The sequence below is a fragment of the Mycetomoellerius zeteki genome, unplaced genomic scaffold (genome assembly GCF_001594055.1).
Source record: "Mycetomoellerius zeteki isolate Tzet28-1 unplaced genomic scaffold, Tzet1.0 scaffold98, whole genome shotgun sequence".
Classification (NCBI taxonomy): Eukaryota; Metazoa; Arthropoda; class Insecta; order Hymenoptera; family Formicidae; genus Mycetomoellerius; species Mycetomoellerius zeteki.
This window is the reverse complement of record NW_017258021.1, coordinates 3,200,489-3,217,814: the sequence shown is the minus strand read 5'-3', so window position 1 is coordinate 3,217,814 and position 17,326 is coordinate 3,200,489. Positions and strand designations below refer to the sequence as shown.

Below are 17,326 nucleotides of genomic sequence, written 5' to 3'. Positions count from 1 at the left end.
ATAATTTCTTTAGAATTACAATTGTTATTTCCAAGAATTGGGTATAGAAAGATTTCACCGATTTTATACTTCCAGTATACGTGCACTTGCAATTATTGCAATAACCGTTCCCTTGTTAGACAAAAGTTGAAATTCGTGCTCTTAATTAATGAGGGATATACAATTTTACATTATCCTGAAATTGTAATTTGTAAGATTTTCAAGATAATATTTAGTAGTAATTATCTTTGATAACTTTGAATAATATTGAATTTTTCCAATGTGCAATCTAATACATTTAAATTGTTATAATTTTATATATCTTATTATATATAAAACGAATGAGATTTTTGTGCACTTGTTTTTATCTTTCTATAATATACAAATACACAATATTCCGTCCAGGGAAAAAAGTACCAATAGATGTAGAAAAAAATAGTATTCATAACATATTTATACATACATTTATATAGTGTATCCTATAAAACATATATAAATAAGAACAAATGATAAGATTATACAATTGAAATATACATAGAATTTTATACATAGCCTATCCGATTTGATATCGAGCTTTTTTATGTAGGATATTGATAATGTAATTGAAATGATATGATTTTATTTTAAAAATAAATGTAGAAAAAATTTTCATAAAAGAATTTGTTTGTTTAATAACTGCGGTAATATCATTCAACATCAATCATTCTACTTCAATGCGTTTGATATAATTGTTCAACTACTTCAATAATAACTTTCGAGATCTGTTAAATAATTGTTATTAAGCAATCGTTATTATTATTAAATAATTATATTTATATATTTCTGTCATTGTATGTGTGTGGCTTGGATAATTTTCAAATTATCTTTTTACATAATCTCATTTACAGTAAACAACAATTACACAAATAAAAGGAATTAAATATCCTAGTCAAAGAAATAAAATAAAATTATCGAAATATTGAACGAGAATACATATACAAATTAAAATAATATGTACGTATATGTATGTATATTATATGTATATATATATATACGTATATATTATATTATTTACGTATATATTATATTATATATGCATATATATCGTGCATTTATATACACATAATATAAATGTATACAAAGAAATATAAGTATATAATATATGTAAATATATTCTATACAAATGCTTTAGAAAATTATTTATAAATTATTATTCATAATAATTTAAACAAATATTTAAAACATATATATTAAAATTATTAAATTGAAAATTTCTGTTTCTTGTAAGAATTTTTACATTTGTCGTAGTAATTGCTGTTTAATTATCTTTCGATGTATAGCATTATATCATTGAAAATTATGCAAACTTAATCAATTTGTTATTAATTATTTAATTTTGCAATTTCCAAATTTGATTTCCTCGAAAGTAAAATGCTTGAAAAAATTAATCTTTTTATGCGAAATTATATTATATCACCAGTAATGAACTATCCTATTTATATGGCATTGTATAGAGAGAGTAATCTATCCATCTATCGTCAGCAGTTCAATAATAATCGGTTTAGAGCGAAGATTATAATCACGTATAGGAAAAGAATCTCTGCACGAGAAATCCATGCACTAGCAGCATTGCAAATTTCTTGCTTCACAAACTCTTCTACAATTTGGTCGTAACTGCGTCCCTTTAACGTATGATGACCATGTAGCTGTAAGTAGCGTGTACCATCCTGCGATAACAAAATTCATAATTATTATCGTACTCAAATGCAATCATTTATTAGGTGCTTGAATTAATTCTCTGTTTTTTGCTACAAAAACTCATGTTTATTTCATCAAAAAGGTACCTGACATTTTATTCACAATATTATCCATCGAAAGTTACAACCTTTTCCTACTTTTCGGATAACAAATGGATTCCGCGGTAGAAAAAATTCCGCGGTTTTTTTGATATCTTCAAAATAACTGAAGTGCTGCTGAGAAAGACCATGCTGCACCGACCGAAAAAAAATGGTAATCTGAAGGAGCAACGTCTGGTGAATAAGACGGGTAGGATAAGATATTCCTCCAAGATCTCCTTCACTGGTTGTACAACATGTGGTCTAGCGTTATCTTGAAGAAGAATAACTTTGTCATATCTTTTGGCATATTGCGGACGTTTTTCTTTGTATAGTGCTCGATTCAAATTGAGTAATTGACGTCGGTAGCGTTCAGCATTGATGGTTTGACTCGGTTGCAGCAGTTCATTACACCGACTTCATCCCACTAAATGCACAGCATGACCTTTCCATGACCTTTCCATGACCTTTCCATGAATATCCTGTTTTGACGTTAATGTTGATGGTTCGCCGGGACGCACCCATGATTTCTTGTGCTTAGGATTGTTGTAACGAATCCATTTTTCATCGCCAATCACAATTCGATGCAAAAACGACTTCTGTTTTTGTCTTTGAAGCAGTATCTAATTCATAAATGGCTAAACATGTTTCGCAATATCTTTTTCTCTTAATTCATGTGGGACCCAGTTTCCTAGCTTCTGGATCATTCCCATTACTTTTAAATGTTTGCTAACGGTTGACTCATCGACATTTAATGTTTCCGACAACTCTTTGAGCGTCTGACAGTGAATCTTCTTGAAGTAATGCCTCCAATTTGCCATCTTCAAACTTTTTCAGCTTATCAGGGCGTTCTTTGTTATTCACGTTAAAATCATTGTTTTTGAATCTTCTAAACCAATCTCTGCAAATCGTTTCAGATAGAGCATGCTCCCCATAAGCCTCCACTAGCAAACGATGACTTTCAGTAGCAGATTTCTTGAGATTAAAACAGAAAAATAATGTTTCCCGCAAATGCTCTTTTTTTTTTGGTACGAAACCTGACATTTTTAATGCGATAAAAAATTGTATTCTTTACTCTCTGATCAGATGTTATATACTGATTATTAAAACCTATTGACAGTACTTTCATGTACATCAGTAATCACTTTTGGCCATGCGTTGAAATAGCACAAATATTGACTTCTCCCGGTCAACAGCGAGAATTAATTCAAGCACCTACTTACTATACGTTAACGTTGCATATTTTACTATCGAAAAAATAAAATAACATCGTCATAATTTTTTATACGTGAATGACATATGCGTGACAGTGACACTTTCGCGTAATCCTAATTCGAGCAAAATTTACCAGTATTTGGCTTTCGTTCGACGGACGCTTCAGGAGATTTTTGCAAAGAAAAATGTTAAAAGGTAGTGAAAATCCTGAAACACGCGTTACTGATATAATGTGCGACTATTGCGCTTGGATCAGTAAGATCTTGGCCAGAATCAGCGCTGAGGCTCAGATCAAGAAAAAGAAGAAAAAGGGAGTAGATCCGGTTGTCGTTGTTCATGGCGGTGCTGGGAGAATACCCCGATACGCACGGAAATTTATGCTCGACGAGGTTAAATTATTCGCTATTCACATTATACACATTAAACAACATAAGATTCTAGGAAAACAATTTTGCACAGCCCAAAAAAGTCTATAATACAGACCATTTTAGACTTCAGTATATATTACTTAGGTGGAACTTTTAAAATACTTAAGAGATTATGTCGTTTGAGAAAATTAGGAAAAGATCATTTTTTTGGAACAATATATAAAAATATTGTTTAATAATGAAAATGTTGATCATGATGAATGGATTAGGTAAAGAAAGCCGCAATAGTGGCGTATCACGATCTAACTAATAAAGGATGCTGTTCGCTGGACGCAGTTGAGCGTGCAATTTGTCACATGGAGAGCAAAAAATACTTCAATTGTGCATATGGAGGCTCCTTGGATGCTAATGAAGAAGTCGTGATGGATGCCGCGATAATGACGAATGATCTTCGCGTAGGTTGCGTGGGTGCCGTTCGAAATATAGCACATCCTATAACATTAGGTCTGTCTTAGCAAAATGCTTACATCAAAGAAATCAGATGTTTATTTATGATCTCCTTGGTGAAAATTTTTCTCATAATTTTTATACGAATTGGAATATTTTTTAGAAATACTCAGAAATATTCGGAAAGTTTACATCTTCTCTCAGAATTTTTCATACAAGTGAATTCTGAAATATTCTGAAATTTCTCATCCCATAATTAAAAAAAAATATTTTTTAATGTTTTAGATTTTATAACATTTCATCAGAAATTATACAAAAAATCTTAGAAATTTTACGGTATTTCATAAATAACATATATGAAAAATTCTGAGAAAAGATATAGATTTTCTGAGAAGTGTTCCAATTCGTATAAAAAATGTGAGAAAGTTATAAAATTATATAGAAATTCTGAAAAATTACGTGAAAAATTCTGAGAAAAATTTTCACCAGGGTTGCTTTTAAATTTCAATATTTCACAATCTTGCAGCCAAAATGGTCTTGCAGCAAACGGAACATGTGCTGATAGTCGAAGCTGGAGCGCAAAAGTTTAGCTTGGAATCAGGCATTCCTACTTTGTCACCTGGCCAGTTGATCGTTACATCCGATTCGAAGACATCCTTGCACGAAGAAGGAAATAACGGTAAAGGATAGAAAACGAACTATTTTAAAGATACTAATCGCGATACTGATGAACATAAGAAGCACAAGGTACGAGAAAGATGCAAGAGCTTTTAGACGATGGGGACAAACAATTTGATAAAAAAGAATGCATACCGGAATGTGTAATTGAAAGAGATAAAGAGGAAGGTGCTACTCTCGAAGTCGCTGGGATAGACGAATCCTTGGAAATTGAACCTGATTTTATACAGGTTAATAAATTTATCATAATGGCGAATTATATGGAATATTTAGGCAAAAGTATAATTCTCAAATTTTTTGAGATTTATCTAATTTTTTAAGATTTCGTAAACTTTTTTTTCAAATATTTTAAATATAAATTCGTATCTATAGTAACTTGTATATAATGTAAAATTTTAATTTACATTATAAGCTTTATGTTTTTACTGGTCTAACAAGCCTATAATTTGTGAAAATGAGATAAAGAAATAGAAGAGTAAAGTATCTTTCAAAATCTTATATAAATCTCTTTTTTTGTTTTTTTTTCTTTTCTTTCTTTATGGATCTAATATATTTTTACTCTAAATATTTTATGTAATTGAAATATTTTTATATTATGATTGCCGCACAAACATTTTATAAGAAACTTTTAGAAAAAATTACTTTAGCTTGGCGCGGTTGGAGCAGTGGCATAAGAAACGTCTCGCTAGCGGAACCTCGACGGCTGGAGAATCAGGAAAACTGCACGGAATCGTAAGTGCGACTGGAACAGCGATCGGTTGCGGTATTTGTGTTGATAAATGCGGCTGTATATCTGTTTCGGGTTGCGATAAAGCTATCTACAAATACGCACCAGCCCAGAGGATCTTACGACGACTGCGACGAAAAGCAACGTCGATTGACGAAGCGGTTACCGAGGTGTTAAAGGACTTCGAGGAAGAAACCGGAGGATCATTTCCATCGGAATCCAATGTAGGTGTAATCGCGTTGACTGCCAAAGGAATACCATCAGTATCCTTTAAGTGCGCACATTTTCCCTGGGCGTATTGCGACAAAGGCTATGTGTACTACGGATGCGCGAGGAATGAGATTTTCTCAGAGAAAATCGATGTCATCGAACGACCGTTAGATTGCATGTGTGAAGATTCAAATTAGGTCAAACGCGATTCACCAGAGAATCATTAGATTTTAGTCAGAGTTGTAATAAATTCAACTGACACATCTCTGATCAAAATAAATCAATTGCATCTCAATATTTATTTGTATTTTTAATATCCTATTTAATTCTTTTTTTCTTTCTTTCTGTTATTTACAGAGTGAACTTTACCGAATCAATTTGGAATAATCTTATCGATTTTTTACTATATGTCAATGTTTTTACTATATGGAAAAAACAGTTTTGCTGAAGTATCTAAAAATTTAGCTAGATACAGATCTGAAAATAATTATGCTAAACCATCAAAATAATTATGTAGGACGTTTGAACATGATCCCAGATAGCCAGACGTGTCAAAAGCACGCGCTGCAAATTTATGCTACATATTATGTTGGAAAAAGTCAGGCAGCAATCGGTTCTGGACAGTTGTGAAATTTCCCTTGTTAAAAATCTAGCATATTTGCTATCACATTGTGAGAAAGGTTACTCAGCAAGAATACCGCACGATTTATTATATCAAATACTGACAGCAAAAACAGCAAAAATCAAGCATAGCCTGTCGTCACGATGTGACTGCTCAAAACGGTATATGTTGCGATTTGCTTTATCAGCTATTGAAGGCAAAAACGCAGTAGAAATAACGCTATCGTCAAATGTTATATCGTACCATAGTTTTACCGATAGGCGACGTGACGCATCTATCAATATTTATCTCGTATTTAAATTTCTGTGTGTGTCACGGGCAAATATAAAAACTACATAACGCGACTAGTGAAAATAAAAATGTGTAATATTTTCTTATCGGTTTAATTTCTGACACAATTCCTATAGAGAATTCTGAATATTAAATTGATTTTTTTTAAACCGAACAACAATTCTCTTCTATGGAAAATTGTTCATTTACTAACGCTACTTAAGATGCAAAAAAATTAAAAGTATAATTTCTATTTAGCAAAATCTTATTCTGATTAAATGTACTTCTTTAATAAAAATGTATTTAGTTAATAAAAGTTAAATGATATAAATTATATTTATGTATTATGCGTGTTTTCTGCCGCGTTTTTTGCAGTCACGTCGTGACGGCGGGCTATACTCCATTTTTACTGTAGTTTTGCTGTCACGATATCTGTAGCAAAGAATGCTCGATTTTTATTGCATTTCTACCGTCGTTCCATATTGGCAAATTATGCTGTTAGAAAATAAGCTTAATGAAGAAGCAACAGCTTGATATCTGCTGTAACGTCATGATCAAAATTGCTGGCGTATTGCTGGTGTACTGCTAGCATTTTGCTATCTGGGATGACAATGCTATAAAAGTTTGCACATTGAACAATCAGCTTGAGCGTTCAGTATAATTACTTTGATGGTCTAATAAAATTTTCAGATCCGTAATCCACTTAAATTTTTAGATACGTCAACAAAATCGTTCTTTCTATGTAGATTGAGTTACATACATTTTTTTTCATGAAATAAAATTAGTCCGTACTCAACTTACAGGAAAAATAACACCATGATTATCCTCGTAAGGCCCGTATAATAAGAATGTAGGTGCCTGTCCGTTGAATTTTCTTCCAAATATCTTATCCATTTCAAGCAGCATTGTATAAATTTCTTGGCGTCTTAGATTCGTGATATTCTCGTGTGCCATTATCTGCCAAGACAAAAAAAATTTATATTTGCAATAAGAACATCTAATATTAACTAAATCACATGCTAAAGAAGAAAGTTATACCGATCCGAGAGACGCCCAAGTGAGCAAATACGGAACTCTTTTTATAGCTTCTGCTAAGGTCGGGCCTAATATTCTGTACTTAGGCAAACGGTTTGTATTCTTATTATCAATTCTCTCATAATAAAAATCACCTGTGATATTAGAAGGCATTAGATAGAACCATAATATAAAGATACCCTGGTGAAAATTTTTCTCAGAATTTTTCATATAATTTTTCAAAATTTCTATATAATTTTATAACTTTTTCATATTTTTTATACGAATTAGAATATTTCTCAGAAAATCCACATCTTTTTTTCAGAATTTTTCATATATATTAATTATGAAATATCGTAAGGAGAGAGAGAGAGATTTCTGAGATTTTTTATAAGTATAATTTCCGATGAAATGTTATAAAATTTAAAAAATATATAAATAATTTTAAAAAATTATAGGATAAGAAATTTCAGAATATTTCAGAATTCACTTGTATGAAAAATTCTGAAAGAAAATGTAAACTTTCTGAATATTTTTGAGTATTTCTGAAAAATGTTCCAATTCGTATAAAAATTCTGAAAAAAATTTTCACCAGGGTAGTTAATCGACTCAACTCACCGGCTTCCGTTTTGTTTTCTATGACTTTTAAATTGACGAAAGCAACGTCGACGACACCGGAAGCTAAGTAATTAAAAGTACTTAGATCGTCACCCGCATGTTCCGCACCTGCAACGAGATTGCAATTTTGATTATTCATCAACTCGTTTCCTGTATGATTATAACGTGTTTTATATCTCTCTTGTATACATTGTTCTTAGCGAGTCGTAAGAGTTTAAACTAGGGCTCTAATTTTATTCCGTTTTTCGAAGATACGTGTAAACGTAAAATGTTTATCCGTTTATATTCGCTTTCAAAAAAACGTTTACTTAAAGATAAACGTTTACACGTTTAATTAACATATCCGTTTATAAAAGAAACATTTTTCCGAATATACGTGTTTTATTATACATTTAAACGAAAATACATTTACATGTATATTTAACATATCCATCTATGAAAAACATCTTTTCGAATATTTTAATGTTTTTTAATAAAATTAAAAATCGAATTTTTTGCATTTTCTCAATTCGTCACACTCCTTAATAAAGAGATAAACGTTTATATAAAAAAAGTGAAAATATTCGGAAAAACGATTCTAATAAACGGATATGCTAATTATACGTGTAAACGTGTTTTCGTTTAAACGTATAATAGTTAATTACACGTATATTCGGAAAAACGTTTCTAATAAACGGATATACTAATTATACGTGTAAACGTATTTTCGTCTAACGTATAATAGCCGCGAGCCCTAGTTTAAACGGTCTATTACATATACAATGCATTCATATCTTTATGATAGTTCATTTATGAGCGCTTGCACACTTATAATCGTGACTGTATGTATTCTCTATATCTTACCTTCCTTGCATAACGAATGTAAATTAGCCGGGAGCTCGTTGTCATTATTTTTATTACTCCAACCGAGGACACAGCTATCTTTGAAGAATTTCGATATAGCCTGCGCGTCCGAGCAGTCCCAATTTCCGTTCGACTCGTTCCTCATTAACGTTACAAAAGCGTTCCAACCTGGGACCAAGAGACCATAACGGCGAAATGGATTAAAAGCAATTCTGGAGTAACTGAAACTGCGAAATACGAAATTATATCCCATTTATATAATCGCACCGACGCTTCTGTAGCCCGTGAAGGCCGCCTTGGCACCTTTAAGATCCTTCATAACTCTGAATCTGGAATTCCTCTTGACAACCGCTGCGATCCTATTCAATTCTTGCCGGCTGTTCGCCATCGCGTGGATAATAGGCTTCAAACCCATCCTGCGAGAGAAACGATTTGATAAAATATTTTAAATTTTTATTTGCCATGTTTACGTTCGTCCGCTAATATTTAGGTACTTACATTTTGTTCTCGAGAAGCTCTTCGGGCCGCGCTAAGAAAATGTCCGTTCTTCCATTCCGTATGGCCTCTACGCATGCTTCTCTGCTAGTTTCTTGAAGACAGGAGATCAACGGTTCCACACCGTAAACGATAGAAGCGTCTCTTAGCCAGCTGCACTTACGCTTTTCGAGATTGGATACCAGACACCAACGTACGTCTCTTGATGGTAAACAACCCGTTCGAACGTTAGCGCTCAAGAAATTTGGATCTTTGAACATCGACATTGTTGAAACAAACGAGATATATTATTTGTCATATTATATTTATAAACATTTCAAGACGCTTACTTTGTAGGAAACTTTTATATATTGATTCTAATTTAAATTAAAGTTATTCCACTGTCACCTCAAATCTTAGTTAACAATTAAATTAATAATTAATAATTAAATTATTAACAGATTTTAATAAATAGAGACTAACAAATTGCATACATTAAAATGTTTATGTGGTTCAAAAAGCTATGTTTGACAAATTATATAGTTATAATAAACGTTATTAGGTGCGAGGAAAGTTTGTGAAATTGACAATTATATAATTGTTCAGTGATTAACAAATAACGTTACATGTTTTAACAAATTACTTGTTACAAGAAGTCCAAGATAAATAGCCTAGTTGTATATACATTACATCGATGTAAATAATCGTCGGGCGTTTGCAAATCTTTCACGTCAGTAGAGGTAACGTAATAGTTCTCCATCAGCTGCAAGACATTGGATTCCCAACTGAACGTCCTGTTCATCATCGAATTCATCATATGGGCAATATTCTCAGCATTCGATCTGACGAAAAGGAAACTTTTTAAATGTTTCAATCCTACATAAATTATATGTTAAACAAAAAATAAAAATGTTACGAAGTTACTTCGCGACGTAAAATTCTCTAATTCTTTGGAGTGAATCTCATTCCAAAAGAGTGAAATCTCACTCCAAAGAATTTAAAGAGAACACTTACGGTCTAGCTACAATGACTGGCCATGGTTTAGATATCCAGATGCAGGGTTCCTGAAAGTTTAACGGTCTCGTGGTGCCGTCTGGGCATAGAAACTTGTAATCTTGCACATCGATCATCTGTGCCTGTGTCAAGTACGCTAGATATTAGTACCGATACGAGTTGGATTGTAATCCACTTGAATTATAACTTTTTAAAACAACTTTAGAGCGAGATTTGTTCTTTCTGAGCTCACTGTCTCAAGGATATTGCAATCGAATGGTCTGTAAGTTGACTTGTTAGTTACCTTGAAGTGTACCCGAGCGTCTCCCAATCTAACCCAGGCAACGTCGCCCATGCCATCGGTAAGGCATAATAGGGCACCCTCCCGTCCATAATATTTGTCGGTGTTGTAACAGCTAGCTGGTTTCTCACAAGCGGCGCAGAGATTCCTATATTTCGATTCTGCGAATGATAATAAGGATTTTTCCGACACTTATTCGTACACGAAGAAATGTAAACTTTCATGCATTAATTATATTTATACACAATATGTAATGCATTTAAGTAAATTATATAATGATTATAAATAAATCTAAATATGCACACGCATTTAAAATAGAATGTTTGTATTCGCATATGTTTGTAATTGAATACATACTCAATTGATAATCAAATACTGTGTCTGCCGACCAAGGGCCAGCGATGCAAGCCGTTTCGAAGTAGTTGGACAGAGCATACATTCTGTTCTCGAACAGCGTCATATTTGCGTCGCATTCTTTTTTAATTATCAGATTCTCGAAGTACTGAAATACGATAGATCGACAGATAAACAAGATTCTAATGCGCACATTGATATAAAAAAGAGCTCACCAACCATCGAGAAAATTTTAGTCCAATCATCGACTGTATCTAAACCGGGATGACACAATCGTTTTCCTTTGACATCCCATATGCGTTGCACATTTTTGTGCGCTATGGCTACTACCTCAAAACGATGATCATCTAAAAAAAAAAATGTCTCATTTGTGGTGATTGTAATTTTAATGTAGTTGAGTTTTTGCTATCAAATCTGTCCCGATTAATTTTTATTGGAAAAATTCGAGATTATTAATTTCGAGTAATTTGAATATTATAGTATTTATAATAAGGAATTTATTGATTTGAAATCAATAAATTCTTTAATTAATTATAATTTAAATTTATTCAAAAATCAATGATTGAAATTTAAATCGACAAAGTTGAGACACTTTATGTGCTTCTCGTAATTTTTTATCTTATAATAGTTACCATCTGAGAAGAGTCTTAATTCATTCGTGACTAGTACATTGTATAGTTTGTAGTTTCTTATCGCCATAAGTTCTTCTGGCTCCAACACAGTGATGTCGACTTCACCATTGGCTACTCGACGTAAACAGCCAAATCTATAAAGAATTACTTTCATGTAAGAAATATATTTTTCAATACACATGCATTTGGAAAATTAATCAATTCGCAAGTTTTGCAATCAAATCAATCTTTCTGAAAAAGCCATATCTTCAACGGATTTTTTAGTAACAGAAAATTATTTTCCAAATGACTCACGTTTTACATATAGAGGAGAAGGTGGTATTATGGCCAGTGTATATGTTGTGGCCTCCCTTAATATCTCCGCTATTACATAGCGAATCCTAATGATTACTTATGGAATTATTAGTTCAGTAGCTCGCCGTTACACCATGACACTAATGTTATCAATACTCAATAACCAGCACTTATTATAACGCATTTTTACTTTCAAGTATTTCGAAACGTTTCTGAGGTATACTTTAGCATTTAATTACACCTACTTCCCCCCTCTCATTTTTCTCAAACTTGAGCGTATTATCACATGAATATATGTATTTTTGAGTGTGTTATTTGCTATTTAACATTTTATTTGACTGTATATGTTTTGAGTTAAGTAAATTTAAACAATACCATGGCATTTTGCTAATGTGGCCCTCTATGGATATTGATTACTCACGACCTCTTTTTTGAGGTTTTCATATCAAAATCAAAATAATTATTTGATAATCGATGGTATCTGTATTGTTAATTTATAGCTTTTTTTATATTACGTGTACTATTTTCAGTACTGAGCAGCTTATATATATGCAGAAATTGTGAATGTATATACATTCATTTGCATACATTTTAAAATATTTTACTTTTTTGTTAATTTTAACCAAATGCTGTTTTCTAAACAAAATTAATATTTTAAGGCTGTTTTTAATAAAAGGTCACATTACCATCCATTTTTTTCTTTGAATCATTATGCAATGTCGCATTTTTATTGATAGTATCCCAAGTAATAAATATTTCGTAACTTTCAGTCCAAAATCAATTCAACAACATTTTAATGAATGTAATTGTCAAGTTTTAAACTTAAATATTGATTATTAACGAAGTTATTGTGTAAAATGTAACTGGGGTGCCATAATACCACCTTCTCTTCTACATATAAGATAAAAAAAGATACGCTAAAAATATACGTGCTTCTCGAATAAAACCTAAGTGATACATTACATATCTTTTTTATAGTTTTAAAAAAGCCGCTTTTTTAAAATTGCTGGAAAAAAATCAGAAAAATTTCGGTTTTTTCCGAAAAATTGGTTTTTTTTGGAAAAATTGCCGTTTTTGCTATGTAAAAGACATGATAAGTAACTTTTAAATTCCCTTATAAAATTAATGCGATCTATGAAATTATGTAGCATTATTTTTATTAAAATTTTTTAATTATCTTTCTATTTTTATAGTAAAACCTAATCTAACCTTCCTTTAGTACATAACAAAGCTTAAGTAGACAAATTTTTATTTCTAGTTTGTCACACTTCAGTCTAATGAATTCCTGAAGTGTCTCTTTGTAGTTTCTTTTTTTCAAATATTTTGTTACGAATTCAGTTTAAATCCAAATTATTTTCTAGACCTACTATTATCATATAAACATGATGTTTGGACTCTATATTTTTAATTCTTAATTTTTAATTAATTAAATCTTGCGTTAATAGTGCAATAGTGTATGTTTTGTATGTTTTATTGAATACATTATGCGACCTCAATCTTTTATACAATTTCAAAATTTCTGTTAACTTTAAAATTTCTGTTATCCCGCTGTGTATCCTATACGCAATTATTTTCTTTACAGAAAGAACCGAGGAGCAAACGTGGTAGGTTACGTGGTAGGTTATGAGCACGTGTGACTTTTTCTACCCTTGGGAAAAAATCCGCGGAAAAATTGCAAAAATTGGGTTTTTTTCCGATCCTTTAAAACTATAATCTTTTTATTATTCCAACCCAAATAATATTCTTCTTCAAAGATATTCTTATTGAAAGTTTTCTTCTTATTTCAACCTAAGTAATAGCAGTTTTAATTTTCTGACAAAAATCATTACTCTTCGAAAAAAACTATTGTACCAAATTAAAAATTAAAACCCACAAATGCTACAGTCTTAACTAACTAAGTTAAAGTCTATCATATTAAAAAGCAAAACCCAAGTGGTACTATCTTTGTTATTTACTTAACTCTAATGATATGTATGATTCGTATAAAAGATTTGATATCAACAACTAGTGCCAAGTTAATTTTCCAAATAACTCATATTATATACATAAACGTTACATTGATATTTACAAGAGGCAATAATTAGCTTTCACTTTTAGCATTTTGCGTCGTACTATACTCGAACGCGTAAATTTTAGGCGCTATAATTCGCTAACTTTAAATGATTATAATTAAAAAATTATTATAGCCTCGACATTTTGGGATTAGAATTTTTGTCTCAAAATAATCTTATAACACGTCTATTGTTATAATATATTGTTACGAAATGTAATCTTTTAACTTGTTTAGAACAAAAAAAAAACAAAAATTTCTAAATGTTAAAAATTGAAAAACTTTCATCGTAGAAAACTTTATCATATCATTATCATTATGCGTTATACTTACCTATCAGTTTCTATAACACATTCTATCGGACTCTTAGCTAGTTTCGGGCAGAGTGAAAGAATTCTTTGCGTAGTATGTACACTATCGACTAAGCACAATGACCCTAAAACATCAATTTCATATTTTGTATACAGGATTTTTTGAAATAGACAAGAAATATTTTTGAGAATACATATTTTATATTAATTACGTATTATTAATTTTTTTCATGCGTTCAAAAACAAACTGTTAACGTTTATGTAAAAAAACAATTTATTGTTACTATATTGTTGATTATTATAACGATATTGAATAAAAATATAATTTTATTGATACAGAAGAGTCCAATTTTATAAATTTTTCAGATGTAAACGTATTTCAGATGCTTGCCTGGCACGCAAAAATAATAAAAGAACAATTAATCACAAAATACATACACGATGCACACACAAGCGCGTGCAACCTTGCAATTTCCGTTTATGATGAAACTTGCGTGTTGTATTAGTGAATATACAGTTTAGCAGTTTAACCGAGAAATGGAGAATTATTTTTTCTTCCATAATAAAAATTTTCTTATTAATAATATTGTATTTATTTGTCATCTACAGATTAATTTACTTGGACAATATTTCGAAATATGATATATCCGTAGCCCTCACTGATGTGATAACAAGAATACTAGTTTCGCAATTTCCGTCTTACTTACACTTGTTAGCAGCATTGACGTATTCGTAACTATTTACGAAAGCTGTAACAAGAGATAAAATGAACCAACAAGCGATACGAAGATCCATGGTCGATCTTCGCTCTGCTATCATCCCTTTGAATAAAATCTGTTTAACAGAATTTCCCGAAAAGAGATTTTCTAATTAACGTCACCGCACTCTCGTGATTTATTTGATTATTGTGGCCATCGTACAAAGAACAGTAATATGATATAGTTATCACTGATTGTGAGTTAAATTTTGCTGGACCAACTCAAGTGGAGCCGCCTGTATTCTAAACGTTGTATACAATTACAATAAATAATTATCCACTTAATTTAAATAGTCTTACGCGCAAACAGTTTTCATAATATTTTCAAAGAATTGAGATATCTTTCAATATGTTAATAAAATATATCTAAGAAGGACGTACGAAATAATAACGTTCATTTTTAGATACACTCTTCCACATGATATCTAATCGCGCGCGCGCGTCGACACAAATAATAGGTTTCAAACGATTATCTTTCTTAAAGGCAGTAGATATATTCACGACATGTATATGTAAAATAAAGTATTTATTATAGCGCGAAGGACATATTTTTTCTCGTGTTAAAAACCGAATTAAATCAAGATTATACTGTTATTTAAAAAGTATCGATTTTTCAATAACACGTATAACTTTCGCTAAACGAATAGGATAGACAATGCGTTCTTTTGTGTTTGGAGCAGATGTTTCTGCTGAAACGTTGTCGGTGCCAAAATGTAGTAGATGCCTAGGTGAAACCGCACACTTTCGCTTTCCGTCCTTGAGACTTTTTGCCGACGCAAGGAATGCCTTTTTGTAGAACCGTCCAGATCGCTTATATCACTGAATCACATATAATCCACAACTGATTGTAACTAAGAACGAAAGTTAGCTTTGCTCCAACATGAAATTGTTCACGTCTAACAAGAAGCTACGAAATATATTTTCCTCGATAAATTCTCAAGTATCGTCGATCTCTTGAATCACTCCGAAAATTGTCAGATTTAAATGCTTGAATTCACAAAGGGATATCTCCCGTTTCTTCCGTTATTCCAATCTTGAAAAATGCTAACTCGCGTTCGATCTTTCAACTTTCCCATCGTGTGCTTTTACATTGAGATTCTTTTTCGCTCTTCTTGTTTATCTACGACGTTCCGTAGGCAGACGAACGCGAGAGACGCGTGTTCTGCTGAGAATATGCCCGTGAGAAGACTGCGAGAACTCGCGGTTGAAAATATCATCTGACACGCAATCGCAAGTATAAAATAACCACACTGAACATGAAAGTCCACGAATCCCGAACGAAACAGATGAACGACGGTCGACCGAAGATTCTTACTGTCGAACGGCATGTATCACGCGTAGCTGATGATACTCGGCGCTGATCGGTCAGGAAAGTCCAAGTATGCGGGGAGCTAGAATGATTAAATCTGGTGGGAGAGGAAGAGAGAGAGAGAGAGAGAGAGAGAAAGAAAGAAAGAGGAAAGAGATCAAGACAATAACGAGGAACTTCTGCGTAATACGCGCGATGCGTTACGAAAGAGATGGCGGATCATGTTGAAAAGGAGAGAAAGAGAGAAACTAACAATAAAATGGAATTACTTGCAGTTTTAACAGGAGAAATATATTCCAAGGAACTTTTGTGGAATGAGAAATGTTGCTAAAGAATTATCCACAGTCGCGTTAAAATCATATTTTCGAAAAATTATGTGGACGTTTGTTTCCATAATTTGTATTTTTTGAGACCAATCTCTTCCTCAGAACTTTTAGCTTCTTGTAATATCTGTTTTTCAGAGAGATATACGAATTCTAAATGTTTCTTTTAGATAATTCTGCTTCAACAATTAACGATCAGAACAATGTGGGTAGCGCATTTCTTATTATCTCGTTATTAAAGAAGATATGGAACTAAATTTATGGGTATATTATGGTAAAATGATTCATCATTATATATAATTAATTTTGAATGCTCGTTAATATCGATGTATATCTCAATCGTAAAAGAAAGATAGCGTGACAAAGAAGTTTTCATAGAAGAAAAAGTTTCGCTTGGTGCTTCATGATCAATTCGTTTATAATAGAAGTATAATTTTATTCACTTTATCTTCTCTAGTGTATCTTTTTAACTGGATAATTTACTTCAATATGTTCGATCGGAACGTGTGGTTCACGTACACGTGCAAGTGAGTCATACTCATTAATAAAGCCGCAATTACAGTTTTTATTGCTCTTGTGCGTTCTTTTTCTTTGTATTAATGCAGTAATTATTATTAAAGTAAATTAGTCACAAATATTATTGTATATTGATAGACATTGCTGTGTTCAACAAACGATTGATTATATAACATTGGTAGGCGGTAAAATGGTAACAGTTTTACG

The 17,326-nt window shown here is 31.8% G+C and overlaps 1 protein-coding gene across 2 annotated transcripts; it reads right to left on the bottom strand.

Moving 5' to 3' along the window:
- Positions 1-1,265: 1,265 nt before the first annotated feature.
- Tsf3 (Transferrin 3) lies at positions 1,266-16,351 on the bottom strand. Of its 2 annotated transcripts, XM_018460938.1 has the most exons (16): positions 15,714-16,351; positions 14,922-15,214; positions 14,237-14,339; positions 11,560-11,693; positions 11,147-11,274; positions 10,931-11,075; positions 10,577-10,734; positions 10,294-10,415; positions 9,970-10,121; positions 9,304-9,550; positions 9,073-9,221; positions 8,806-8,973; positions 7,963-8,070; positions 7,369-7,499; positions 7,132-7,287; positions 1,266-1,685 (listed from the first exon to the last, which is right to left on the bottom strand). In XM_018460938.1, the coding sequence occupies exons 2-16, from the start codon at positions 15,031-15,033 to the stop codon at positions 1,497-1,499; spliced, it is 2,202 nt and encodes a 733-aa protein (XP_018316440.1). In that variant the 5' UTR covers positions 15,034-15,214; positions 15,714-16,351; the 3' UTR covers positions 1,266-1,496. The 2 variants fall into 2 exon arrangements, with proteins under 2 accessions (XP_018316440.1, XP_018316442.1); XM_018460940.1 differs by lacking the exon at positions 1,266-1,685 and adding an exon at positions 3,699-3,868 and having other exon boundaries at positions 14,922-16,351.
- Between the last annotated feature and the right edge of the window lie 975 nt (positions 16,352-17,326).